Genomic DNA, 27,610 nt, shown 5'->3' on the forward strand with positions numbered 1-27,610 from the left:
GTTCAAATCACTTATATTCAAAAAGGATTTGATTTCTGAGAAATGATTTCTGCAAACTTCAAAAAGAGTATTAGAATTAAAGTGTCATCGACTTCAATCCATTGGTTTGCCGTAGAATGCCAAAGTTTAATTGTTCGAACTTTAGAAATACTTGGTTTTGAGAATGTTTGATGTGAAAGCCATAGAAGGGGACACCCGGATTTGAACCGAAGACCTCTCGATCTGCAGTCCAATGCTCTACCACTGAGCTATATCCCCACAGTGCACTACGGGTTCTATATTCAAATGATATACATAACACGCCCTTGGGCATTGTTTAAAGTAATTAACAATCGTTTGTTTAAAATAGGTCTCAATTAACATCTATTAAATTTAATTGATGAAATATCACTATTTCATAGCCGTGGTTCAGATAGTTTTAGCCAGCAAGTTATAGGTCGAAATTGATTAGATATCTGAGAAACGAATTCTGCAATCTACTGAAATATTTTTATACTTGAAGTGTGATCGATTTCAATTTATAAGCCTGCCGTAAAATGTCAAAGTTTATTTGTTTAAACATTAAATGTTTTGCAAATTATTAACCGCCATATGTGTGCAACAAATAGTTGAAATTGATTAGCCTTCTGCGGAACGAATTCAGCAATCCCCAAACAAATTATAAGACAATTAGTGTCATAGTTTTCTATCTTTGAGCCTGTCGTAAAATGTCAAAGAATATTTGTTTCGACATTGAAAGATTTATGATGTATTGACCGCCCTAAATGTTCGAAGCGACAGAATCTTTGGATGACAAAATTACTTGTTGAAACATAAAAATTTGTTTTTTTATCCCACGGGCATTAATATAGAAAACCTATTTTATCTGTTCGGAAAGAATCTCTCCTCAATTTATCAGTTCATGCTTGACAGAGTCAGCAATATTGGGTTTCAAATATATGAACGAAGATTTAATCCGCGACACACAGTGACTCCGTGGCGCAACGGTAGCGCGTCTGACTCCACATTAGAAGATCGCGTGTTCAAATCACGTCGGGGTCATTCCTTTAGTTCCGGATCCTTGAATCAGCTTATGAACTGGCCAGTTAATAAATAAACCCTTGCGAAAACGACTAATATTCAAAAATGATTTGATTTCTGAGAAACGATTTCTGCAAACTTCAAAAAGGGTATCAGAATTAAAGTGTCATCGATTTCAATCCATTGGTTTGCCGTAGAATGTCAAAGTTTAATTGTTCGAACATTAAAATACTTGGTATTGAGAATGTTTGATGTGAAAGTCATAAAAGCGGACACCCGGATTTGAACCAGGGACCTCTCGATCTGCAGTCGAATGCTCTACCACTGAGCTATATCCCCACAGTGCCCTACGGGTTCTATATTTAAATAATATACATAACACGCCCTTGGGCATTGTTTAAAGTAATTAACAATCGTTTGTTTAAAACAGGTCTCAATTAACATCTATTAAATTTAATTGATGAAATATCACTATTTCATAGCCGTGGTTCAGATAGTTATAGCCACTAAGTTATAGGTCGAAATTGATTAGATATCTGAGAAACGAATTCTGCAATCTACTGAAATATTTTTATACTTGAAGTGTGATTGATTTCAATTTATAAGCCTGCTGTAAAATGTCAAAGTTTATTTGTTTAAACATTAAATATTTTACAAAATATTAACCGCCATATGTGTGCAACAAATAGTTGAAATTGATTGGCCTTCTGCGGAATGAATTCAGCAATCCACAAACAAATTATAAGACAATTAGTGTCATAGTTTTCTATCTATGAGCCTGTCGTAAAATGTCAAAGAATATTTGTTTCAACATTGAAAGATTTATGATGTATTGACCGCCCTGAATGTTCGAAGCGACAGAATCTTTAGATGTCAAAATTACTTGTTGAAACATTAAAAATTAGATTTTGAGAAAGTGTGATGTGAAGGTCATACATGGGGACACCCGGATTTGAATCAGGGACCTATCGATCTGCAGTCGAATGCTCTACCACTGAGCTATATCCCCACAATCCACAGCGATCTGTTTTTTACCCCACGGGAATTAATATAGAAAACCTATTTTATCTGTTCGGAAAGAATCTCTCCTCAATTTATCAGTTCATGCTTGACAGAGTCATCAATATTGGGTTTCAAATATATGAACGAAGATTTCATCCGCGACACACAGTGACTCCGTGGCGCAACGGTAGCGCGTCTGACTCCAGATCAGAAGGTTGCGTGTTCAAATCACGTCGGGGTCATTCCTTTATTTCCGGATCCTTGAATCAGCTTATGAACTGACCAGTGAATAAATAAACCCTTGCGAAAACGACTAATATTCAAAAATGATTTGATTTCTGCAAACTTCAAAAAGGTTATTAGAATTAAAGTGACATCGATTTCAATCCATTGGTTTGCCGTAGAATGCCAAAGTTTAATTGTTCGAACATTAAAATACTTGATATTGAGAATGTTTGATGTGAAAGTCATAAAAGGGGACACCCGGATTTGAACCAGGGACCTCTCGAACTGCAGTCGAATGCTCTACCACTGAGCTATATCCCCACAATCCACAACGGTCCGCTTTTTACCCCACGGGCATTAATATAGAAAACATATTTTATCTGTTCGGAAAGATTCTCTCCTCAATTTATCAGTTCATGCTTGACAGAGTCATCAATATTGGGTTTCAAATATATGAACGAAGATTTAAACCGCGACACACAGTGACTCCGTGGCGCAACGGTAGCGCGTCTGACTCCAGATCAGAAGGTTGCGTGTTCAAATCACGTCGGGGTCATTCCTTTATTTCCGGATCCTTGAATCAGCTTATGAACTGACCAGTTAATAAATAAACCCTTGCGAAAACGACTAATATTCAAAAATGATTTGATTTCTGAGAAATGATTTCTGCAAACTTCAAAAAGGGTATCAGAATTAAAGTGTCATCGATTTCAATCCATTCGTTTGCCGTAGAATGTCAAAGTTTAATTGTTCGAACATTAGAAATACTTGGTATTGAGAATGTGTGATGTGGAAGTCAAAAAAGGGGTCACCCGGATTTAAACCAGGGACCTCTCGATCTGCAGTCGAATGCTCTACCACTGAGCTATATCCCCACAGTTCGCAACGGGTTCTATATTCAAATAATATACATGACACGCCCTTGAGCATTGTTTAAAATAATTAACAATCGTTTGTTTAAGAACAGGTCTCAATTAACATCTATTAAATTTAATTGATGAAATATCACTATTTCATAGCCTTGATTCAGTTAGTTATTGCCACTGAGCCATAAGTCGAAATTGATTAGATTTCTATGGAACGAATTCTCCAATCTACAGAAATATTTTTATACTTGATGTGTCATCGATTTCAATCTATGATCCTGTCGTAAAATGTCAAAGTTTATTTGTTTAAACATTAAATGTTTTACGAAGATTGGTGGTGTGCAGAATGCATCAATCTCTTTCTATATAAGTACAACGCATTTTTATGTCGCATTGTGTATCTTTATTATAAATATATTGCACCTTGGTGGACTTCACGCCACCGTAGAGGTAGGTCTTCACGCGGCTATGGCTTTCCCCGTCGTCCATGCATGGTATACATAATAACTACCGTGTTTCCCCAAAAATAAGACCTACCCTGAAAATGAGACCTTGCCTGAATTTCAAAAATGATTTTAATATAAGCCCTCCCCTTAAAATAAGATCTAGTCAATAACACGGAATTCTTTTACCTAGTCGATAGCAAAAAAATTTTCCTGCACGTTTTGAATGATTGATAATTATCTATGTTTTGCAGCTATTTTGAATTAAAACGTGCTATTTAATAAAACACGGTAATCCCATACCGGTCATGGACTGGGAAAGGGACGAGAGGCCATGGTTCGCCATATGATTAGGCCGACATTCCTCTCCCTCGGGATAAATATTTATGTAAATATATTTTGTTCGTCCGTTTGTACTTGTTTTGTTTTATGCCAGAACGACCAAAATAAAATTATTGATGTCAGATTCATAGCAAAATTAGATACAGTTTTTGCGCAAGCGACAGGAGCCCGTTGTTTATACCACTATAGTCGACAACTAACATAGTTTGTAGCTAACTTATATTACATATGTTACACTTTTGTCGATAAGCAGCTGATTCAATGACTCTCCATCTTAATACATGGTTTTAATGAACAACATGTATGTATTGATGTACCATGCATCTGCATGATTGATTACACACAGTACCGGTACTTCGTCTAACTTACTACAACATAGATCTGATTAGAATGATATTACCTGTCTTCTTTTTTTTATTTCATCAATGCCCGGCACGCTACCTCAGCAACTACTATATCTCAATCAATTTACACACTTCACAAACAATTACACAAACTTACCTGCGTGGGTTCGCAGGTTCGAATCCCATGCGGCGTAGTTATGTGCGAGAGGATTGCTGGACTCCTCGCCGTCGTAGGATGGTTCACGTAACCGCTGGTCGGTTACAGCAGGGGTCGGCATACTTTATGTACTTGCGGGCCAAATATACGGTTACGTGCGGGCCGCATTAATTTCCACCTATGAACAATCGCCGCATTTCACTTCAAATTATGGCGCATTCGCACTTTCTATTGCTGTATTTAAAGGCTGCCACAATGAGACGAATATGTGGCCTTTTTATATATTTTATCAAACAATACATTGTTTTTATTTACTCATTAACATTGTGAAGGATTCCTCTCCCCCGGGATAAATATGTATATCCTATCCTATCCAATGGAATGCAGCTCTCGTAATAGATGGTATGGCTTCATTGCAATCTTTGAATAATATTCCGGAAACTTTTGGAACACTCTTAAATATGATTTTCGACAGAATAATTAATATGGCAAAGTCTTACAATTGTAACAGGGTTGACTTTGTGTGTGACACTTATCCAGATATTAGCATAAAAAATTTTGAAAGGTGTCGAAGATCATGGAATGAAAGCGAAATCATCAAAATAGTAGGATTTGAACAAAAAACGCCTAAACAGTTTAAAAAGTTTTTGTTTTCCGGCAAGAATAGGGAGGCTCTTGTGGAATTTTTAATTTCGTTTGCACCGAATTATCAACCTTCATGTCCTGTAGGGAATAAGAAAATTTTTATCGGCCGCGGTGCTGAGTGTCACTGCATCAATTTCAGCCAATTCCAGCTTTGCGTATCGGGCGAGCCTTCTTTGGTCAACGATCACGAAGAAGCAGATATCAAGCTTTTATTACACGCAAAGCATTGTTCATCGGAATTTAACGACGTAATTATTAATAGTCCTGATACCGATGTATTGATATTGTCATTGGCACATTCTTCCGATATTGGATGTAATTTGTATTTTTTAGTGAGAAGTGGTTCGCAGTCCAGGATGTAATCAATCAGAAAAATGATTAACTACTTCGGAAATGTCTTTTGCAAAGCTATTCTGGGTCTACATGTATTTAGCGGATGTGACACCATTAGCGCTTTCCGTGGAAAGGGAAAAATGAAGGGTATGCGACATTTATTGAAATCAAAAGAATTCATACAGGCTTTTTCAAAGTTAGGAGATCAGTGGTACATTCCAGAAAATATTTATATTCAACTTCCAAAGTTTGTTTGCACTCTTTATGGTTACTCTGATGAGATGACTGTTGACGAAGTACGTTTTGAAATATTTCAAAATAAATCGTTAGACGAACCCTGTATGCCCCCATCTGATGATGCTATCGTACTCCATTCAGCACGTGCAAACTACCAATGTGCCATACACAGAAGAGCACTACAAAATTTTATATCTGCTCCAAATCCTGATGGTCACGGATGGATAGTAAATGATAGTAATATAAATATTAAATGGATTTCAAAACAAATTGCCCCAAACTCAGTGTTAAATCACTCTAAATGCAGATGCGCCAAATTAAATTGCAAGAGCAGCAAATGCCCTTGTGTGAAGTCAGGGTTTTCATGCTCCAGTTTGTGCAGTTGCATTGATTGTAGCAACGCGGATGTCATCCGTGAAGAAGACGATGATATTGGTATCGAAATGTGGTTTTAACTTTCATGAAGTCCATCCCAAACAACTAAAATAGTGATATACATTCATTATACGAGATAGCACGAATTATTTCAATTTAAACATATATATTCAATAGTGATATATGCACCATATTAGCCGCTTGCTTGTTTATTTTAAATATTTTAATTGTTTTTTTTTGCAATTCTTACAACTCTCATAGTAGATTTTATAGCAGGTGACGCTGATTAGATAATTATTAGGACATGAGAAATATTTTGCCTTTTGTTTTTTTATTATTTCTGGCCAAACGCGCTCTTGCTCTCTCGTTTTGTGTTCTTTTCATAGCATAGTGTTTTTTAATGTTTATTTTTGCCATAATTAGTTTTGTTACTTTTACGGAAGAATATGCCATAAAAAACTAGTTTTGAAATATCCGTTTCTGTGTGTATCGATAGGAAACAGCAGGGATGGTCATTGCAGATTACTTAGTCACCGCACAATAACAGAAAAAAAATGTTAAAAAGCAGTTATGACGTCACATTTGACCAAAGAGAAAATTGTGACGTCATTTGAGACAAAAACTTACCCCTCGAAAATTTTATTTTACGAATCCGTCAAAGGTTTCGGTATTCGACGTACAAATCCGAGGTTTAAGTAGAATATTATAAGGTAGATATGGGTTGTGAGGGCATGTGACGTCATCGTTAATTGTGACGTAATGCTCCACTTTGGAGATGTCAACTTTTTATATTTAGTAAATTAGGCTTTTAGCTTTTTGACCCACCAAAATTCAGGTTCCCCCTCGAGAGTCACCACGAACTCGATTTTTAAGCGCTTTACAGATTTCGGCCCATGGCCTAATGATGTTGTTTCTGTGTTCAGGTCAAAGCGGCAACTTCATTGCCCTTCGTTACTTCGTCCAATTGACAATCTGACGAGCGAGTGCGCAATTTTTCCTAGTGCCATACCTTTTAGAAAGATCTGCTCACAGCCATATGTGCTTCCGAAGTTGCCCACTTCACGTTTTAAACTGTCGCACGATGAGCAGTGGCGCAGCTCCGGGTATGTATGTATGTATGTACATATATATGTTTATTCGTCTCGTAAAAGCAATATAAAAGAGTAAGTAATTATAAATACTGAAGACGGGATGTATGCACAAGACCATATTGGCCTAAAACACAGATGTGCGGCATACACCCCTAATTTCGTATTTGCAATGACACGTTTAACATTAAACACCTTAACAACTGTGATGCTGACCTGGCATATCAAGCAAACTTGAAAAGGAAACATATTTTTCCCTCCAACCATTTTGGAATGTTTGGCGCTCGTCGCAAACTTCCCTCTATTTCCCAGACACTTTTAAATTAATTACAGCCAATACAATGGGACGACGTTCATCAAATAAACGACTTACAACTGACTCTACTTTCTATAAAACAAATGACGTACAGCGACATTTGTTACCACATAAATCCATTTGGATAGAATCAATTTTTATTTTATGAATTGAAAGTCGTTCGAGGGCCACGAAAATTTGTTTGCGGGCCGCAGTTTGCCGACCCCAGGGTTACAGCTTCCTCCACCATCAAGTCCATGCTTCTGAAAAAATTAACTAAAACTAATCCCATACCCGACATGGACTGGTAACCGGACGAGAGGCCGTGGGTCGCCTTATGGTTAAGCCGTCTTATCGGTTTTCCTCTCCCCCCCAGGATAAATATGTAAATCCTATCCTATCCGAACTTTGTTTGCCTGTCAATCGGAGAATCGATTAGGATGTTGCCATGTACCATTTATGGTCGACTCATATAACTTTCATGTCTATTTGATACTATATGTGGTTCAGCTGCCAAAGCTATACTCATCTATATTAAAAGTAATCTAAAAACCCAATTTCTGACCTTAGAAATTAAATTAGATATTGAACCTTGGGTGTCGCTGCTCGATAACCAATCCCGGTTCCCCGCGACTTCCCTTCCCCAGTAAAAATGTGCGTTTCGTATGTTATTTTTTACTGGATGGACCACGACCAGTGTTCCCTCTAAGGCAGTGGTTCTCAAACTTTTTTAGTCCCAGAGCCGCATTTCAAAGCTCAAAGTTATGAAGAGCCGCACACAAACAACGCAAGGTAAAATAGCAACAAACCTTAAGTGCGTATTTAAAATACCAAGACATCGTAACAACAGCACACGTAACAACTAGGGCTGGGCAGAATATTCAATAATAAAATATTCGAATGGCATTTTACTATTCGAATATCCGGTACCACATGACCTGCGCCGTTCTGCTTGGACATCGAACTCACGCGTCTCCAACTCAATTGTTAATTGTGCGAGATTCCCCAATGGCGGTCGCTATCGGGAAAAAAACGACAAATTTGAAAAGTCGTTGTCTCTGGGATATGGTGTTATATGCTATTTTTGCACTTAACGTGTCGTTTCAATCCCATATTTTGCAAAAAAAATACTTACCGTCCGTTCCGTAAATTTAGAAACGTCAAACCAGATTAGGTATTTGCAATAAACTTCCCAGATTTTAAACTCCGCATGCTTGGTGACATGTCATTAGCCATTTCTTACATTACCGAACATAAAGTTGATTAAGATTGAATGTTAAAATGACTTTTCGGCGTTTCATTGTGAAAATGGCGATTTTAGGTCGTTAAAAAACTCTAGTTATTTAAATAGCATGGATTTAAAAATGACCAAAAGCTTTTCCAAAAGCTGGTATGAGTTACTTGTATAAAAAACACTCATTAAGTTGTGGCCATATAAGAAATGTCATGCCCTCCTCCCTTCCAGTCACTTTGTATCAGCTCTTTAGTGATCCCTCCATCCTTGGCCAAGTAAGGTTTCGAATATGTAAACATTTCACTCGACCAAGCATGGCCGTTGAGCCAAGAGTAGAACGTAAAATCAATCGTGAATTTCGTTGTAACAATGCACACTGACTCGTTCACAGAGTTGTTGCGTCTATTATCATCGAAAATGATTACAATTGTTAAATTTTGAAGCATTTGGGCAGTAATAATTAAGCCTTATGGCATGACATAATCAAAATCATTAAGTGTAGTGCTGAATTTGCCAATTACGTAAAGAAAATTGAGCATTACTCAGTAAGTATTTTAGCTATAACAACCATCGGGGCGTTGTTTTGTTGAAACAAAAACGTTAAAACTTAGAGAAATTAGTTATAATTAGCGTCTGACGCTCTATTAGGCACAAAGCCCCAGAAATGCCTTTATTGCCAAATTATTTAATCTCTATTTTAAATCAACATTCAGGATTCACGCAATCGTAAATTTGCTAGGTTTATCTATCTAATACTAAAATAACACGAACACCATAGAAAAGCACGAGAAACCTAATTATCATTTTAAAAAATATCTGCATCTCGGTTACCGTTCACTTTAAACAGGTACGGTTAATTTACAAGCGGTGATAAGGAAGATCAAATCGAAGGCAGAGGATAAAACTCAAAATAAAATTAATTTGGTTTTGGAATCAGCCCTTAATGTATTCAACAGCTGTCGCTGATGTGAACGCAAGGGTAAACTAAATACTAAAACAATCATTGAGTTATTTGATTCATACATAATATTCAGGAACCCTAGTTTGAGAATCACTGCTCTAAGGCAGTGGTTCCCAACCGCCGGTCCGCGGACCGGTGCCGGTCTGCGAAGCTTTTATTGCCGGTCCGCGAGAAATTTCGTTGTTTTGTTGTTTTCCGCCGTCATATTGCGACGTCTTTCGCGACATCATGACGCCGAGCAATCACGCATTTCGCTTTTTTGCCTCCGATTCATCACGAATTCGCTCTATGAAATCTGGTAAGATTCAGAAACCTAAAAAATCTATATCATACGTTATGCATATTTCTTTCTTTTTAAACCAGAAAACAGTCAAAAACAGTATAGTTTTCGAGTGATGTATGTTTCTTGTTGCAACCCTACAGGTGGCCACGAGATGCGCAAAAAAGCATGGGCTGCAGAGATCTTTTCCAGTATTTTGTGCAGACACAGTAGGATTTTGAGCTTGGTGCCAAGTCATCAACGACTTTATCATTGTGATGTAAATTCATTCGTTCAAGGCGTCAATCAACTGCAGAGGGATTAATATGATAAACCCAACGAAAAAGAAAAAACTTGATTAAAATTGTGATTCAACTTTACAGTTCAGATTTAAAACAGAATTACTTGAAACAATTTTAGATGTTTCTTGATAACGAATACCCATATTCGAGCAATCAAACCGTAGTAGTATATATTTACGATCAAACTGTTGTCCGTATTTTCAACCAGTTACTGCGTTAGTTTTTCTCCGTGTTTTTTTTAGGTGTGTATATTTTGCACACCTGGAAGCATATTGGGTGCCCGGAATTGCATTCTATTACGCAAATATATGTTATTCGTTTCTGTTCGGGTTATCTCAAATTTTTGCCGGTCCGCCAACACAATTAATTTAATTTTACCGGTCCGCCAGGGTAAAAAGGTTGGGAATCACTGCTCTAAGGTGTGCGCGTGTGCGCGCGCACACATCTTTCAGAGGCCGCGCACACGCATAGATTTACTGCGCACAGGCGTATTCGATGTAATGTAACAATATTTGGGGTTGGCAGGTTGAGAAAGTTTGTTGTTGGCCCACCCATTACCCAGTCAGAACGCCAAAATTTCTTCATTGGTTTCTGCACAAATATTAGTCATTTTCAAAAAAGTGCGACCACACCAAAATTTTTGCGCACACATACTACAAAAATTAGAGGGAACATCGACCACGACTACTATTCATATATCAATATGAAACATCAATTCTAATTTCGCGCCACAAAAATTATGGGCCGAATAACCTATTATAAAATTTGGACCATGATGGCGCAACTTTTGACCTTCGTTTGCCTCTTGGTGCAGAGCAGGCACGTTTGCCTTATTGATGTAGTCTACGGCATAGGTTCTCAAAGTGCTCCGTACGGAGCCCCAGGGCTCCGCGAGAGGAACCCAGGGGCTCCGCGAGCTATTCGATTACTTTTCAAAATACTGACTAATTTTGTAACTGTTTAAAGAAGCAATAACAGCTTTGATAAAATCTGACAACAATATGGCCTCGAAATATGGCAAAGAGGCTGAATTAAAAAATGACATTATTTATAAGGGAGGTGGTTCAAAATTGGAATTGGAAATTTCCGCGCAACATTCTTCGCGATTAAAAAAAACGTATAACGAGATTTCTGTTGTGTGAAATATTCAATCCATGACCAATGCGAGCATTTAACGTGTCTCGTCGTTATAATGTAATTGTGCTCATCGTTACTCACGTTTGATTACTAAAATGGAAGAATATTATTCTGAAATAACATAAAATATGTGATAAACTGCCAACTATCAATAAATTGGAGTCGTATTTTTGCGATATTGGGATTTGTCAAACTTGATTTGTTCTTTCGCACTTGAGATTATTTTTAAGCAAGATATCGCCCTTTAAAAAAACACAATGTCTGGGCAAAATACGAACAATTGAAATTTATTTTATTGCATTCGGCTCCGTCGGTAGTTTCAGAATGAAAAAAGGTACATCGCGGATCGCGCCCACAATTGATTGCGTGCGGCTCCGTCGGTAGTTTCAAAAAGGGAAAAAAAGGTAGGCCTACATCGCGCGCACAATTGACTTGTGTTTCGATTTCGCAGTTACTACAATGAAAACATAACATAACACCAAATTCTGTGATTTGCAATGTCTATAAAAGCGTTTTCAATCCTAGGTGAGTCTGCTGAAACCAAACGTGTGATCTTCCATTTTAAGTTTTAGTTTTAATATTTCAGAATGCCGCTTTTTAATCAAGAAATTTGAGTTGCAGATTTATCTCTTTATAAATTATTATTTTTAGCATTTCGTCGCCGATGACTATAATATGGTAACATGTTTTCCACATTGAACTCATAATTCCCCACGAGAACACAAAAGCCATTAACGTCGTCATTGTGTAACAATACATGTATATGCAGAGGGAAATTTGAATCAGGGAGAATAAACACCGGCGTGAAGATGTTTAAAGGTTCAAAAACACGCCATGCTGAGGATAAATCGGCGATTGTAACAAAATGCAACCGCGCACATTATTAGCGGCCTTTCAAGTCTTCCAAACATGTCAAAAGGGAAAAGATTCGACCATGTTTGTCAAGTGTCAAATTTACAGCTTTAGTATATATAATTTATGTTTGAAATTTAGATTTTTTTATGACTTATATTAACCTTTTCAAAAAAGGTTCAGCATTTAAATTGAGTAAAGTACTTTTAACTTGCTCAGGAATATTAATCCGAAAGTAACAATTTTAACATTTATTTTGGGGCTCCGTGAATAATAGTTAACCTTTTCAAGGGCTCCGCAACACCAAAAGTTTGAGAACCCCTGGTCTACGGTACCGTACCGTATGTTCGTCGTACCGGTAGGTGAAAGCGACCGAGCCGGGCGTTAGTCCTGGATGTTGAATCTGTTGAATATTTTTATTTCATTAATATGTACGGTTACCAGTACAGGTATCAGTATCAACACTTATTTTAGTTACGGTACCGGTACTCTACCACAGTCTGACAGTGATAAATAGGTAAATTCTGTTTTATGTAAAAGTACGGTAATGTTACGGTATCGGTAACCTATACCGGTAAGTTTTTTTCGACTCCATACGGTAATCAGCATAATAGACGATGAAATAATTGATAAAAATAAATAAAACTGATCATGGAATCGGGAGAGCAAACAAAACCTTAAGTCAGGTCAGCAAGTTTGAAACGTACCGTACCGGTACAGATTTAAGATTGGAAGGTGTTGTAAAAAGTAGTACCTGTATGTGTTCGCTCATCCTGTATGTCTATCTGGTTCCCAACCTTTTTAAAAATTTTGCATAACAGATTTTTCCTTGCATTTTTTTTTTAACTCTTGGCCTACAAACTGACAAACGAGTTCAAAATAGCAGCATGCTACCTACCAAAACTTTTTCCAGCATCTTCTCTTTCGAAACACATCTTGCGTTTGGGTGCAACAAGACAGTTTCGAGTTTGGAATCGCTTTCTTTGCATAATTTAGCACACAGATGGAATACCGTAATAACTGTTTTATCATTTTATTCTGATTTCACACTGACAGCTGCTATAGTTTTTTATCATGAAATATTTAGGTATACATCATATACGATTTGCTGTTGACAATCCAGAACAGTTTTCTAGATTTTTGATTCAACATTTTGGATTTCAATATTTTGCACATCGTCTGAACAATCCATCAGCGCAGTCCTCTATAGCAGTCAAACATCACAGTGTTGTGTTTGTGATTGACAAACGAAATCATGACAACACAGTATTAGAGGTGAACGGGAATTTACCAAACTTATTTTTAAATGGAAATGTGAATTATCCAGTAGACACTGTTTGCGATGCTTGTTTTCAATGCAATAATATTGATGAAATTCTTGAACGAGTGAAAACGACACAGAAAGGATCTTGTGTAATCCAATCAAAGGTAATGTTCTCATTATTGTATTCAAACATCTGAATAGGCCTATTCAATTGGGTTCAATATCATATTCAATTTGTAGGTTTATAATAAAGCTTTGAAAAAAGGTAGAAAGTTGTATGAAATTATTCGGCAAAAGGAACAATACTATCAATTTCATAACCTTATGAAACATTTCGTTTTGTGCTTTTTTGATTGACCATTCAAATCCAATTGCATATTTACAGAGTCAAACTTTTATAAAAAAAAATGTCAAAATATTTAAACTCGGATAGTATTTGCAGCCGGGCCTAACATAGCTATGGGTAGTTATTATGAATAAGGATCTTGGATGACATGACTGGCTGATTTTGGTTATTTTATATGGTTCCATGTTTTCCGTCATTGGACTAGTAGTGGATTGTATAGTCTAGTGTATATAAATTCAAAATCTAAAGCAAGTAATTATTATATAATTGTATTCTTTTGAATTTAAATCTCTCGTTTGTTTCCAGGTAGAAGACCTCAATGGCACAGTCTCCTATGCAGTTATTCAGTCACCTTTTGGAAATTTACAACATACATTAGTAGACTTATCAAATTATTCTGGAAAGTTTTTACCTGGTTTCCAAATAAATCACAATTATGTCAACTCGAATCATCATTATGTGGAATGCATTGATCATCTTGCATACATGGTACCAACGGGACTTGCGGATTCTGCCATAGACTGGTACAACTTCGTGTTTGAGTTTGAAAGACTCTTCATCAACAAGTGAGATAATAAAGACATATTTCTCATGAATTTTAGGTTCACCTTTTTGAATTTTTTGACAAAAAATTATTAATATTATTCAAGGAAATGTTAGTCAATCAGAGCATTATTTTTTTTTAAATATACTTTATATATATAGGACGTAATAAAGTACCAATAGCATTTCAGGGGAAAGGGAAGTACAGACAAGCAATATACTAGTTAACCACTTACTCGAGGTTAATTAGGTATAACGAAAATTTAATAAGAAAAGGTTTGGACAAGATCACTATTTTATCTAATGTTGCAGTTTTGTGCTATAATTAGAACTCAACTTTACCATCTACATTTAGGAATGATGAGGTTAATGAGGGGTTCAAAGTTGAACATGGACCAATGGGAATGAGGTTAAAAGCAATTCATGGAATTGATCAGTTTGCACCAAAATGTACAGGTAAAATTGAAATGATTCTTAGAATGTTCAAGGTCCTGGGCGTCACCCTTTGAATCACATTTACGGTTTCCCCACCATCGAGTCCATGCTGCCAAAAACAAATAACTGGCTAACTAATCTCATACCCGACATTGACTGGTATCTGGGTGAGAGGCCGTGGTTCGCCATATTATTGAGCCTAGGGATGGGCAATATAGAATACCGAATCCGGAGGATTCGAATCCCAAAGTATTCGAATCCAACGGGATCCGATAACAGGATTCGGTTTCCGCCTCTCCGGCGCCAAGCGTCAATTTTTGTATTTCGAGTTTCTAATTTATCAATTAAAGACGAGCGTTTTTCTCGCGTCGAAATCTCACGAGCGTTTTTTCTCTCGTGGAAATCTCTCTCGTTTAACATAACTTGCGTCTGCTCGTAAAATCGGTAAACATCAAACACTGTAATCTCAATCTGCATATTCAGAATATGAAGTCGGCGAAGTACACTTCACGGCGAAGACTCGTTATTGCACCGATTTTGCGTTCTACTGATTTGCTATATAGCTAACGTATAATAATAATCTGTGCCGACTTACTAGCGATATTCCGATAAAACGATTGCAACAATCTTCAATTGTTTACAGACGTGCCTTTCTTCATTTTACATTAAGATATCTCGAGATCTGCGAGTTTTACCAAAAAAAGATGCATGTAAACCAAAAGCCAGGCGTTGAATGTTATAACATTGCTTGCGATTAATTTAGATCAAATATTATTTACGAATAATTTATTACACCATTTTCCGAAATACAAAGTTATATCGCAATACGCGAAAATCTGTCACATTCAAACTCCACTCTCAAAACATTACATTTGTTTCGGTCCGTTTCTATCGTTCAAGATAGACGCACGTTTGATCGAGTGTCTGCAGTAATTTTGTCGCTGGTGAATTTAAAAAAAAGTTGCCGCATCTGGCGACGATAGTGACGTATTGAGTTTACTTAGGGCCAAGTCTGTGTAGATAATGATATGTAACGATAATCATAGAAAATGAATTAGTCTTTAGATGTTATTACCTAATAACTAAGTACACCGTTTTCCGAAATACACTGTTATCGCAATACGTGAAAATCTGTCACATTTGAATTTCACTCTCAAAAGATTACATATTTTTCGGTCCTTCCCTATCGTTCAAGATAGACGCACGTTTGATCAAGTGTCTGTAGTATTTTAGTCGCCGATAAATTTAAAAAAAGTTGCCGCATCTGGCGAAGATAGTGACGTATTGAGTTTATGCACGGCCAAGTCTGGGTAGATAAAGTATGTAATGATAATCATAGAAAAGGAATTAGTCTTTAGATGTTATTACCTAATAACTAAGTACGAAATCGAGTTTACGGGAACTTGGTTTTACTTGCTCGCACAGAATAAAAAGTTGATTTTAATTGATAATGATTAAATTTAATATTTTACAACGGCCGCATAGGTTGCAGTGGCCACACGCTGGTCCTGCATCTAATTAATTCTCAGCGGGTATGTTTTAGTTCACTAGGCAGACTAACATTAATAATGATTAATGCAATTTCATGTCTATTTTTGTATATAACCGCTTACTATTAAAGTGTGTGAAGCGTGTCTTAATTTAGCATATCGGTGTTTAGGGATTACATACATTTTGAACTATTGAAGGCGGAAAATATTGTAATATTCTTGAATTTTATTGCCCTGAGAAATGCCTGTTTAATCCAGTGTTCAGGACATTTCCAAATAAATAATACATTTTAGTTATACATTTAAAACTTTTTAACATCTAAATCCAGCATTGTGGAAATTCCCACTTTTTGAATAAGTATGAAAATAGAATAGGATTCGGTATTCTGGATTCGATTTAACTATTCTAGAATATTCTAGAATAGTAAATTATTCTACATTGCCCATCCCTAATTGAGCCGTCTTATCAACTTTAATCTCCTCCGGGATAAATATTTAAATCCTATCCATATGGGAAATGAAGTGACAATATTGTTCATATTTTGAGATTTCTGTTAATTTATTTAAGCCATCTCCTTGCATCGGAATAATATCAACATGTCATAGCGGAATTTTTTTTACTTTTTTTGTAATATTTTGAACATTTGTAACCTTTAGATTATTTAGCTCTTATCCGGCTTCAAGCTTATTTACATGTTACTTTTGTTTTCATCTCAGGTGATTTCTCTCCAGACATGTATATAGCGCCCGTTAAATTCGTATTTGGTGAACCACTTAGCTCCTCAACTAGTGATCAAATATCAACATTTTTAGAAGAACACAGGTGAGTCGTATTTACCTATCCGACAGTCTGTTTAAAAAAGCGCTCACATGGGTGAAAATACATAATGTTTTCTTGCTCTTCTCGCTTCTACAAATCTTTTGCTGCTTTGCCTTCATTACTATAAAGCTATGTGATGGCCGCATTCCCTTCTTTTGAGTTTTGCTATTCACGCGGCGCTCTGGTTGTTGCCTATGTAATTCGTTGCTGCAGTCTTTCCTTGCGGCTGTTTAAATTACAACATTATATTGTGACTCAATAATAACATAGAAAAACTAGACTTTTTGTGTGGTCTAACTCAGTGGTCGGCAACCTTTTTTAACCACCTTTATGGACCACCTTTATGTTGACAATATATTCAAAACAAAGGTGATGCTATTCATTGCGAAATCTGCATTTGTTTGCTGGCCATTAATTGTTCCCAATTTGGAGACATGGTCGACAGTGATACACGTTACATGTTTCTTACGTTCAGCCTACTCTGGTATTTCTTTTTTTACATTTGTCAATATTGAAAACCCGACCTGACATAAGGAAAAAGGTAACAGCGCAGCGAACGTCGAGGTATTCATATAGGATTATAAATCAAAAAACTGCCGAGTATGTATTTCGCAAAGATGCTTTTCAACTCATTATCATTTGAAATTTTAATCAATTGCCTATATAACACAATCTCGTCGTCGACGAGACGACCCCATCGTTCGAAAAGTTTCTAAGGCTTCATTGCATCATTTAAGAGTTTAATATGACAAAGGACGCAAACTGGACGATTTTGTTGCTGTCACTCACAGCTATGAATTCATATTGCAAATACAACTCTCTGTACTTGCGCTTGAAAGTCTTTTTTTTTGGGAATGATGTTCCTGATATTATGTACACTCTCAGTTTTGTTAGATCTTGTGGCGCAATCATTCGAGAATTGCTTTATTGATATTTGTTTAGCCATAACTATTGACGTGGAAATTGTTTGTGAAGTCAGACATGCTGCTCAGATGTGTTGTGTTTGTCGGGTTTGTAGAGGTGTTATTAGGATTCTGTCCGTTTTAGGTCACCTTCCTGCGGACCGGTAGTAATCTTTCCGCGGACCGGCGATGGGTCGCGGCCCAATTGTTGCCGACCACTGGTCTAACTAGATGTCTGATGTTGGTTACATGACCCACTGACAAAAAATGTTGCACATTCTTGCTGTAGGTGGTAGTATCAGCCCAGTACTTTAAAACCTTCAAACCAACAAACGAAAAAGGGCTCTCATCAATGAGATTTGATATACCCAATTCATTTTGGCCATCGCAAAATTTTCTTGTTGCCGACCACTGGTCTAACTAGATGTCTGATGTTGGTTACATGACCCACTGACAAAAAATGTTGCACATTCTTGCTGTAGGTGGTAGTATCAGCCCAGTACTTTAAAACCTTCAAACCAACAAACGAAAAAGGGCTCTCATCAATGAGATTTGATATACCCAATTCATTTTGGCCATCGCAAAATTTTCTTTTTTTATCACAGAGGTATGGGCATTCAACATATTGGGCTCGGAACTAGGAATATTTTAGAAGCAGTCAACCACTTCAAGCAACTTGGAGCTAGTTTTGTTGCACCACCCATTGAATATTATCACGATGTGAGTTTTATTTTATCTTCTCTGCTTCGTTACATTGAGTGCTCCATTTCTGTGTCAACCATAATATCTACTGATTTTAAAATTTAAATATTCATAATGATAAGAGTGACCTGAGGTTGACTTTCTGATTCCACGAAAGTTTCACATCCATTGGTAGGCTATAACATTGTTGAAATTGTCTCTCTCTTGCATTGTCATTTTTTGCTTGTCACATTATGAACGCTTTAACATAACCGCTGGTCGTTTACTGCTCACTCCACTATCAAGACCATGCATCTAAAACAAATAACTGACTAACTCATGCCATACACGACACGAACTGGTATTTGGATGAGAGGCTGTGGTTCACTATATGATTAAGCCTTTTTATCAGTTTTCGCCTCCCCATGATAAATATATAAATCCTATCTTATCCATGATTACATCTGGTTTCCACTTTTTCTAGAATAGAATGAATTTCGTGACATGTATCAAATAAAAATCATTTTGTTCTCTTTTCTTATATAATCATCTGTCTTTCTCTCAGTTTTATGTGAAAATCCCACATTCTGGTCAGAAGTCATCTATGTCACCATGTACCACCTTTTATTAATAACCCATATTGAACATGAACATGACTCACAAAAAAAAAAGATTACGGTAATATAGTGACATGGCAACTATAGTAATCAATATAAACTTTATAAATTTATTTAGTGTTAGCTACTCCTGCAATTATAGCAAGTCTTCTGTGAGGTGCAATGAACTAGATTAGTGGGAATTGTTAGAATTAGCTTTCTGCCTGAGGCTAATTAATGATAATGAGCTATAGTAAAGATAATCAAACATGTATGGCGGAATGCCTGGAGATTGTGGGGATATAGCTCAGTGGTAGAGCATTCGACTGCAGATCGAGAGGTCCCTGGTTCAAATCCGGGTGTCCCCTCTTTTCTATCTTGATTTTTAACATACTTTTATTATATCAACAAGCTTAAAATCCAATTTAAAGGTTTTTTTGTATTTCCAAACTGCTCCATGCTAGCGCTGCCATGGGAAATTATACAGCTTACTTTCATTATCTTCTTTCCTTCTAGACTCGGGATTCACAAACAGTGGGGTGTGGCCCTCAAGGGGGGCGCAGACATTTTTTAGAGGGGCCGTGAAGCTAATTAAAAATTAAATATCTGTCCGCCCTATTTGATTTAATTAAAACTTCTATTTATTTCATTATTTACGTTCCATTCACGTATTTTAAACGTGTTTTTTGAGTACAACATACTTTTACTATCTGTTATTTGTAGCTTATTGTTAGCTAGTTGTTTTTGAGGTGGAGTGCGAGACTTACCTAATTCTACAAACAGGGTGCGGCCAAAGATGTTTAGAGAACCACTGTTCCAGACGATGAAACATATTTATTGAAAGGTGTTAGAGCGTGTGGGGATATAGCTCAGTGGTAGAGCATTCGACTGCAGATCGAGAGGTCCCTGGTTCAAATCCGGGTGTCCCCTCTTTTTTTTATTTAGAAATTGATTTTAATAATCTTATAAAACCATTGTTATAAAGGGAGTAAAGAATAGGCCAAAGATGTTTAGAGAACCACTGTTCCAGACGATGAAACATATTTATTGAAAGGTGTTAGAGCGTGTGGGGATATAGCTCAGTGGTAGAGCATTCGACTGCAGATCGAGAGGTCCCTGGTTCAAATCCGGGTGTCCCCTCTTTTTTTTATTTAGAAATTGATTTTAATAATCTTATAAAACCATTGTTATAAAGGGAGTAAAGAATAGAATAGTATGGAATCTTTTAATCTTTAGTGAGAAATATAGCCACATATATTAGCACTATTTTTACATTAGGGCCAGTGAACCTCATGTGAAGTATACATATATATATATATATATTGCCGCAGAACCAAATTATCTCATATCACAAATTTTAGAGCTGTACAGCCGAACCCTAAAATGGACATAATAAGACAATACTTTAAACTAAATCAGCTACAGCTTTGAAACTCACACCAAAAGATGGCTGAAGGTCCATAAGGACACAGTTCAAAATGAGTCAATTTCCACTCCTTTGGTTTTTCTGTGACGATATGTATTTATATATATATATATATATAGTATTTGCAATTAATCACTGATATGATATGCTATGCATCAATTCTTGCTTAAAATACCAGAATTTACTGGTTAACACAAGACCTTATTTAAGCTCCCAAGTTTGTGCTTCCAAGTAAGCAAACCTATTTTGACACAATCTACCAAACCACACAGAAAAATAATGAATGTAGGATACTTTATTTACAATGTGGTATTTATTTAATCATGTAAACTGGTATTGAAAGATTTGGAGTTGTTGGCGGAAATAATACAACACCACTTGTATATATTTTATTTTAATTAGTTTCCTGCCCTAGGCAAATCAAGACATTCAATTCTACATATTGAATCGTTTTGAGCAAGTGGGGATATAGCTCAGTGGTAGAGCATTCGACTGCAGATCGAGAGGTCCCTGGTTCAAATCCGGGTGTCCCCTCTTTTTTTTTATTCAGAAATTGATTTTAATAATCTTATAAAACCATTGTTATAAAGGGAGTAAAGAATAGAATAGTATGGAATCTTTTAATCTTTAGTGAGAAATATAGCCACATATGTTAGCACTATTTTTACATTAGGGCCAGTGAACCTCATGTGAAGTATATATATATATATATATATATATATATATTGCCGCAGAACCAAATTATCTCATATCACAAATTTTAGAGCTGTACAGCCGAACCCTAAAATGGACATAATAAGACAATACTTTAAACTAAATCAGCTACAGCTTTGAAACTCACACCAAAAGATGGCTGAAGGTCCATAAGGACACAGTTCAAAATGAGTCAATTTCCACTCCTTTGGTTTTTCTGTGACGATATGTATTTATATATATATATATATATAGTATTTGCAATTAATCACTGATATGATATGCTATGCATCAATTCTTGCTTAAAATACCAGAATTTACTGGTTAACACAAGACCTTATTTAAGCTCCCAAGTTTGTGCTTCCAAGTAAGCAAACCTATTTTGACACAATCTACCAAACCACACAGAAAAATAATGAATGTAGGATACTTTATTCACAATGTGGTATTTATTTAATCATGTAAACTGGTATTGAGAGATTTGGAGTTGTTGGCGGAAATAATACAACACCACTTGTATATATTTTATTTTAATTAGTTTCCTGCCCTAGGCAAATCAAGACATTCAATCCTACATATTGAATCGTTTTGAGCAAGTGGGGATATAGCTCAGTGGTAGAGCATTCGACTGCAGATCGAGAGGTCCCTGGTTCAAATCCGGGTGTCCCCTCTTTATGTTTTTAAATTTTTCTGATCAACAAAAATATCATTAAGTGTTCATGTGATGACATATTATGAAATGAAATATAAGTAAAGTCAACAAGGGAAATTCTATAATGAGATATCAGATATTGAAAAGTAATGTTGCAAACTTGAGATGAAATAATACTATTTGGTGTTTTTATGTTAGCTGGTACTATTTTTGCAACTACTAAATTGCTTTGACAATGTGGCCCATTTTGACCAGGGCTGGCAAGCTGGTTTAAATTAGTCTTCCAACAAAACGTCACAAATCCATAGATAGGATTTGGCTCCCTAGTCCTGATTGGTACAATTGCACTAAATTCACAAACGCACTAAGATATGCACAAATAAGATAAGCGATATGAATACGCTTGCCATCGCACCTTTGATTATGATCCGTGTAAACACTGGTCCGTGCATTTAAACAAATAATAACTGGCTAACTAATCCCATACCCGACATGGTCTGGTAACCGTGGTATACCATAGGATTAAGCCATCAATAAGAAAATTTTATTCTTCTTATATTAAAATAAATAAATAATTTATCCTGATAGCTTCATAATACAAACAAATTAAAAAGGGAGAATTCTGGAATCTTTGAAAAAGTTTAAAATATGATAAATATCATGTGCCCCCCCCCGCACACCAGCACGAACATAAAAAAAATTCCTAGACTTGACTTATATTGCTTTTTCTGTTTAAGTTGTTGAATATTGTGCTTTGTTTCGGTGCACAATGTATGATATTAACAATAAGTGTGAACTGGATATTAAAATAAAAAACATCTCTCTATCTCTTGCTGTTCACAGATGAATAGAATTGAAGAAATAGAAGATTTAAATATAACAACAGACCAGCTGATGAAATCTGGAATATTAGTGGAATCAAGTGACTCTGACAATACAGAGGTATTACTGCCACCTGATGTGAATAGCTGGTGAGTGATTGCCAAATTATTTCGGATAGAATTTTCATCTATATTTTCAAAACAGTTTTGATATATTCAATAAATCTTACAAATAGGGATTGGTTCAGTATTTAGAGATCGTTATATATTGCTCTCATGTATCATCTTCTGACTGACAGGCTCACTAAACCGGTATTTCTAGTTTATTATCCCTATATTTTGGAAGAATTGGTGGATCATATGAAAATCCCCCTCCCACCATAAATCCCCTGGGGGGAGGGATCTTCGTATGATCTGAATTGACTACTGTTTGCACTCACTCATCAGTCATTTGTCTCAGGCTCATCTTTAAAAGGACTTGAAAAATGTTCTTAAACTTATTGATCAAAGTTTTGAATGTTCACAGGTACATTATGCAAGTCTTCACAAAGAATCTCTTTAAAGAACAGACATTTTTTCTTGAACTAATTCAGCGACATCGCACCCAAGGTGGATTTGGAGCTGGAAATATCAAAGCACTGTGGAGTGGTGTGCAAGCGCATTTAGAAAAAGTCAAGGAGTTAGAAAATTGAAGTTTTCTGTACCGTAGATATTTATTTGAAGTTATAAAATGCCACAATGTGCTTATCATTTTATATTTAAAACCTCTATAAATGAAAGTAATTGCTAGTTCATACATATTGTTTCTTTAAAATTGTTAATTTTTTCCACTGAGAACAACAAAAGTTCATTCTCAATTTGTTCCGTTCATACTCGTATCTCACTTCGACACAAATTGCTTCTCAAAGGTTGATTTTTCTATCGATATTTGTAACTTTCATAACTATGACCAATGCACAACGGATCTGCTCAGTGACTAGAATCCTTCATATTTATCCCGTGGAGAAGTTTTCCGTAGTTGAAGTTTCTAGGTGCATTAACTTCCAGAACAGTCAACTACAAAATATATATTTATGCTGCAGTTCTTTTCTTTCAAATATACACAAAGATCGCCTGTTTTGTTACCGTTTCAGACTGCTCTTACATATATGCTGTATGTTCTGATCGAGGTACAGTCGAAATAAACTAAATTAAGAATTTCTAGTTTTGTCTCATGCTTGAATGGGATGCAAGAAAGTAGTATAGTCTGATACCCCTTGAATCAATTGGGTAAATATTACTTTATATCAGTGGTAAACTTTAGGTACTTGTGGGCCGAATATACACGTTTCCGGTAGCGGGCGGGTCGCATTAATTTCCGCCTGCGAACAATCACCGCATCAAACTTTAAATTATGGCGTACTTGCACCTTCTATTATTTTGTTAAAAGCCTGTCATAATGAGAAGGATATGCGGCTTTATTCTAATATATTATCGATGTGAAGGATGATGTTTCCTGTCATGGCCAAAGCGTTAAAATCAAATGACAACTTCGTTGTCCCGGAGTACGTCGTCCAAATGACGATCTGGCGATAAAGCTGCTCGCACCAATATGTGCTTCCGAACGTGCACATTACACGTTTTGCACTGTACACAGATGAGCAGTGACACGTTTCGTAATGACATTTAACATTAAATCTCATTAAATAAATAAATTAACATTAATAACTGCGATGCTCACTTGGTATACCAAGCAAACTATTTTCGAAATGCACGAGATTTAAAGAATATTTTTCCGTCCTAGCACTTTGGAATATTTCCCAGACATTTTTATATTTTAAAAATCAACATAAACTTAACTTGTAATTACAACCTGCGATGGGACGTTCATCAAGTAAACGACATACGCCGTACAGCAGCACTTGCTACCGCATCAATCCGTGCGGAGACAATAAACTCAGGATCAATTTGGTTTTATGCATCAAAAGTATGGTGGGTCGGAGCCCGCAAAAAAATAGTTCGCGGTCCGCAGTTTATCGACCCCTGCTTTATATCAATAAACAGTGGTATTGCTAAATTAAGAAGTAGGGTGGCCTTGAGGAAAGTCTTGATATACTGTAGAATGGACGAGATTTGAACTTGCAACAGGAGACCGACTGTGCTAAGGGCGATTAGTAATAAATGTGAAGAACAGCAGTGGTAACAACCGTGTCCGGAAAATTCGCCGTAGGAAATCTCGCCGTCGGAAATTTCGCCGCAGGAAATTTCGCTGCATAGGGAAAATCGCATTTTGCTGTAAAGTATATATTTGTGATTAGAACATTTATTTTTATAGGGTTAGATGTATAGGCTCTTAAATAACGAATCTATTTTAAATAAGACGATTTTCATACGGCTAATTTTACCAGAACCAATAAACCAACTGGCGTAAGAACACTGTCACACTAAGGCAGCGTTTCCCAACCTTTTTTGGTCGCGGACTATTTTCTCACCGATGAAAACCATTGCGGACTCAAGGTGCGTTTATTGCAACCGTAACGAATTTCGAAATCGGAAATTTGCCACATTTACGCGTTTGTTAAAAGAGCCGAATTTTTTAGTGTATAATGGCCTTTTCTGTCGCACAATATTCAATCCGCGACAATGACGAGAACTTAAATGTCTTTCTTTTTTTATTTAATTGTGTTCATGGTAACTCGCGGTTGCGTCGACTTACGACAAGATGAAAGCATTACTTCTTTAAAATAGAACGGCAATCTGCGAACATAATAATGTGAGAATATATATATTGCCCGATTGTATTTAGTTTTGATACATACTTTTTGCGATCTTGCGAATTTGTTATCGCCGTCAGAAAAATCATACTATCTGCAATAAATTTCCAAAAAGTACCACTTGATTTGGTACTTATAAAAATATTATTTAAATTCTATTAGTAAATCAAAAATACATAATCATCGCATTGCTTTAATATTCATTTAATTGGGACCATATTAATCTGCGGTTGTGTTGACGAAATGAAATCAATAATACTCAGAAAAAATCATGGCAATCCGTTGACACAATAATGCGTGGTAAAGTGCCCAATATATTTTGTTTTGGTTCGTATTTTTGTGAATTCGACAAATCTGATCTGTTCGTGCAACGCTTATGGCGCTCCAGTACCACTGTACGTACTAATAGGAAGGCAAAGAGCAAAGAAACCTAAGGGAAAATGCTCCTATACTACGGTCGCACCAGAAATTTTGCGATTTGCAATGTCTAAAAAAGCGGTTTAAATTTGGTCGGTTTTATTTTTATTATTGCCGCTTTTTAAATTAGAAAATTTGGGTTGCCACCATTGACACTTATCAGAAAATTTATTCCTCGTTGTTCGAACTCGCGAGAAACACCACTTGGTAGAAGCATGTACAGACTCGTGTTTTTCGTCGGAAACTTGCCAGTGGGTTGTGAAATCCGATCGTTTGATTAAGCGACGCGCAAGTGACCTGTTGCATCCTTTGTTACTAAATTTTCGCACAGTCAATTCTTATTCTAATAGTTGAATATTCGAATATATTACCAGCCCTACTCAATAACCAGTAATTAATGGACTCGATTAAGATATGCGAATTAACTTGCAGAGACCAGACATCATCTGAACTTAAAGACAAAGTTAAAAACGTAAAAATACGCGCCCGTCCACCAAACACAGTCAAATAACACAATAAAATAAAACTACGGACCGCGGACTCGGGTTGGTAAACACTGCACTAAGGTGATGCTTATATAATTATTATATAAAGAGTTATAAAATACTATATTGAGGTCTTGGAATAGCCTACGTGGAGCACAGCCGATGTGATCAAAATGATGCATTTTATTTGTAGATTTAGCGAATTTATTCTATTCAGAAAATCTTCCCAGGGGCGAGGTAAAAACATTATCGCATCTATAAATCAGAGTAATAAGGGTGCAAAATATAATTGTTATAAAAACACGATAGCATGACATAAGTCAAGGCTGCACGACCCGCGGCCCACCCTATAAAATTTGTAAGCATACTTTTTAAATTTTTACTATGTTATATATATAGCAGGGGTGGCCAACCTGCTTTTAAACGCGATCGACTAAAATCTACACAATAGCTTGCGATCGACTGATCGGTAATAAGGTCATACACAAAAACGAATGGATACTGAATAGTTGAATACGCAGATAACACATGCATACGAAAAAATTTACCACCGCCGATGAACTCGGCTTTGTGGGCGCATTGTTAATGAAATCGACACAAAATTTGTATTTTTATTGTTCCATTTAAGTTGTTAATTTGAATATTTAATTGTATCCGGAGTAAATGTTTCATCATTTATTCAAGATTTATTCAAATCATACAATTCAGATACATAAGTGTCGAAAATTCCTCAAGAAACCTTGCCAAGTATTCATGCATTACCTGAATAGCAAAAAAATAAAATTCTCAAACCATGAATGTTACATGACTGCCCAAACTTCAGCATCTAATTTACAATTTCCTGCAAACGCGATTCTTCGCTTGCTTAGAAATATACCAAACTGGGCATTTAGATGCCACCGCTACCATTGTGAATGAAATTTATCACACTACTTTTGGAGTGAGACAATACTGCGGAACTTATTGTCGGACCGTTTGTCAGTTGAAACACGCGATATTCAGCACTTCATTTTTAACCTTGGCAGCGGAAATGCTTGCATTTGTGCATTTGCATTTTTGCATTTGTATTTCATTAAAATTCACTCAACATCAGACGCGATCGACTGCTCGAGACGTGGCGATCGACCGGTCATTCGCGATCGACGTGTTGGCCACCCCCGTTTTATAGG

General features: G+C 36.3%; 1 protein-coding gene and 13 non-coding genes across 14 annotated transcripts; 9 read left to right on the plus strand and 5 right to left on the minus strand.

The window, feature by feature from the left end:
• Positions 1-186: 186 nt before the first annotated feature.
• Positions 187-258, minus strand: Trnac-gca (transfer RNA cysteine (anticodon GCA)). Its single transcript has one exon. It is a non-coding gene; the product is annotated as a tRNA-Cys (tRNA).
• A 711-nt stretch (positions 259-969) lies between these two features.
• On the plus strand, positions 970-1,041 carry Trnaw-cca (transfer RNA tryptophan (anticodon CCA)). Its single transcript has one exon. It is a non-coding gene; the product is annotated as a tRNA-Trp (tRNA).
• Positions 1,042-1,287: 246 nt separating this feature from the next.
• On the minus strand, positions 1,288-1,359 carry Trnac-gca (transfer RNA cysteine (anticodon GCA)). The gene has a single exon. It is a non-coding gene; the product is annotated as a tRNA-Cys (tRNA).
• A 598-nt stretch (positions 1,360-1,957) lies between these two features.
• On the minus strand, positions 1,958-2,029 carry Trnac-gca (transfer RNA cysteine (anticodon GCA)). The gene has a single exon. It is a non-coding gene; the product is annotated as a tRNA-Cys (tRNA).
• Positions 2,030-2,192: 163 nt separating this feature from the next.
• Trnaw-cca (transfer RNA tryptophan (anticodon CCA)) lies at positions 2,193-2,264 on the plus strand. The gene has a single exon. It is a non-coding gene; the product is annotated as a tRNA-Trp (tRNA).
• Positions 2,265-2,496: 232 nt separating this feature from the next.
• Positions 2,497-2,568, minus strand: Trnac-gca (transfer RNA cysteine (anticodon GCA)). The gene has a single exon. It is a non-coding gene; the product is annotated as a tRNA-Cys (tRNA).
• Positions 2,569-2,731: 163 nt separating this feature from the next.
• Trnaw-cca (transfer RNA tryptophan (anticodon CCA)) lies at positions 2,732-2,803 on the plus strand. The gene has a single exon. It is a non-coding gene; the product is annotated as a tRNA-Trp (tRNA).
• Positions 2,804-3,050: 247 nt separating this feature from the next.
• Positions 3,051-3,122, minus strand: Trnac-gca (transfer RNA cysteine (anticodon GCA)). The gene has a single exon. It is a non-coding gene; the product is annotated as a tRNA-Cys (tRNA).
• Positions 3,123-13,154: 10,032 nt separating this feature from the next.
• On the plus strand, positions 13,155-23,989 carry LOC120336731 (4-hydroxyphenylpyruvate dioxygenase-like protein). Its single transcript, XM_039404490.2, has 7 exons — positions 13,155-13,545; positions 14,034-14,293; positions 14,626-14,726; positions 16,913-17,018; positions 18,523-18,637; positions 22,809-22,936; positions 23,313-23,989. The coding sequence occupies exons 1-7, from the start codon at positions 13,192-13,194 to the stop codon at positions 23,476-23,478; spliced, it is 1,230 nt and encodes a 409-aa protein (XP_039260424.2). The 5' UTR covers positions 13,155-13,191; the 3' UTR covers positions 23,479-23,989.
• On the plus strand, positions 19,491-19,562 carry Trnac-gca (transfer RNA cysteine (anticodon GCA)). The gene has a single exon. It is a non-coding gene; the product is annotated as a tRNA-Cys (tRNA).
• Positions 20,053-20,124, plus strand: Trnac-gca (transfer RNA cysteine (anticodon GCA)). Its single transcript has one exon. It is a non-coding gene; the product is annotated as a tRNA-Cys (tRNA).
• On the plus strand, positions 20,263-20,334 carry Trnac-gca (transfer RNA cysteine (anticodon GCA)). The gene has a single exon. It is a non-coding gene; the product is annotated as a tRNA-Cys (tRNA).
• Positions 21,083-21,154, plus strand: Trnac-gca (transfer RNA cysteine (anticodon GCA)). Its single transcript has one exon. It is a non-coding gene; the product is annotated as a tRNA-Cys (tRNA).
• Positions 21,912-21,983, plus strand: Trnac-gca (transfer RNA cysteine (anticodon GCA)). The gene has a single exon. It is a non-coding gene; the product is annotated as a tRNA-Cys (tRNA).
• Positions 23,990-27,610: the final 3,621 nt, after the last annotated feature.

Source organism: Styela clava, chromosome 9 (assembly GCF_964204865.1).
Source record: "Styela clava chromosome 9, kaStyClav1.hap1.2, whole genome shotgun sequence".
In the NCBI taxonomy this organism is placed as follows: domain Eukaryota; kingdom Metazoa; phylum Chordata; class Ascidiacea; order Stolidobranchia; family Styelidae; genus Styela; species Styela clava.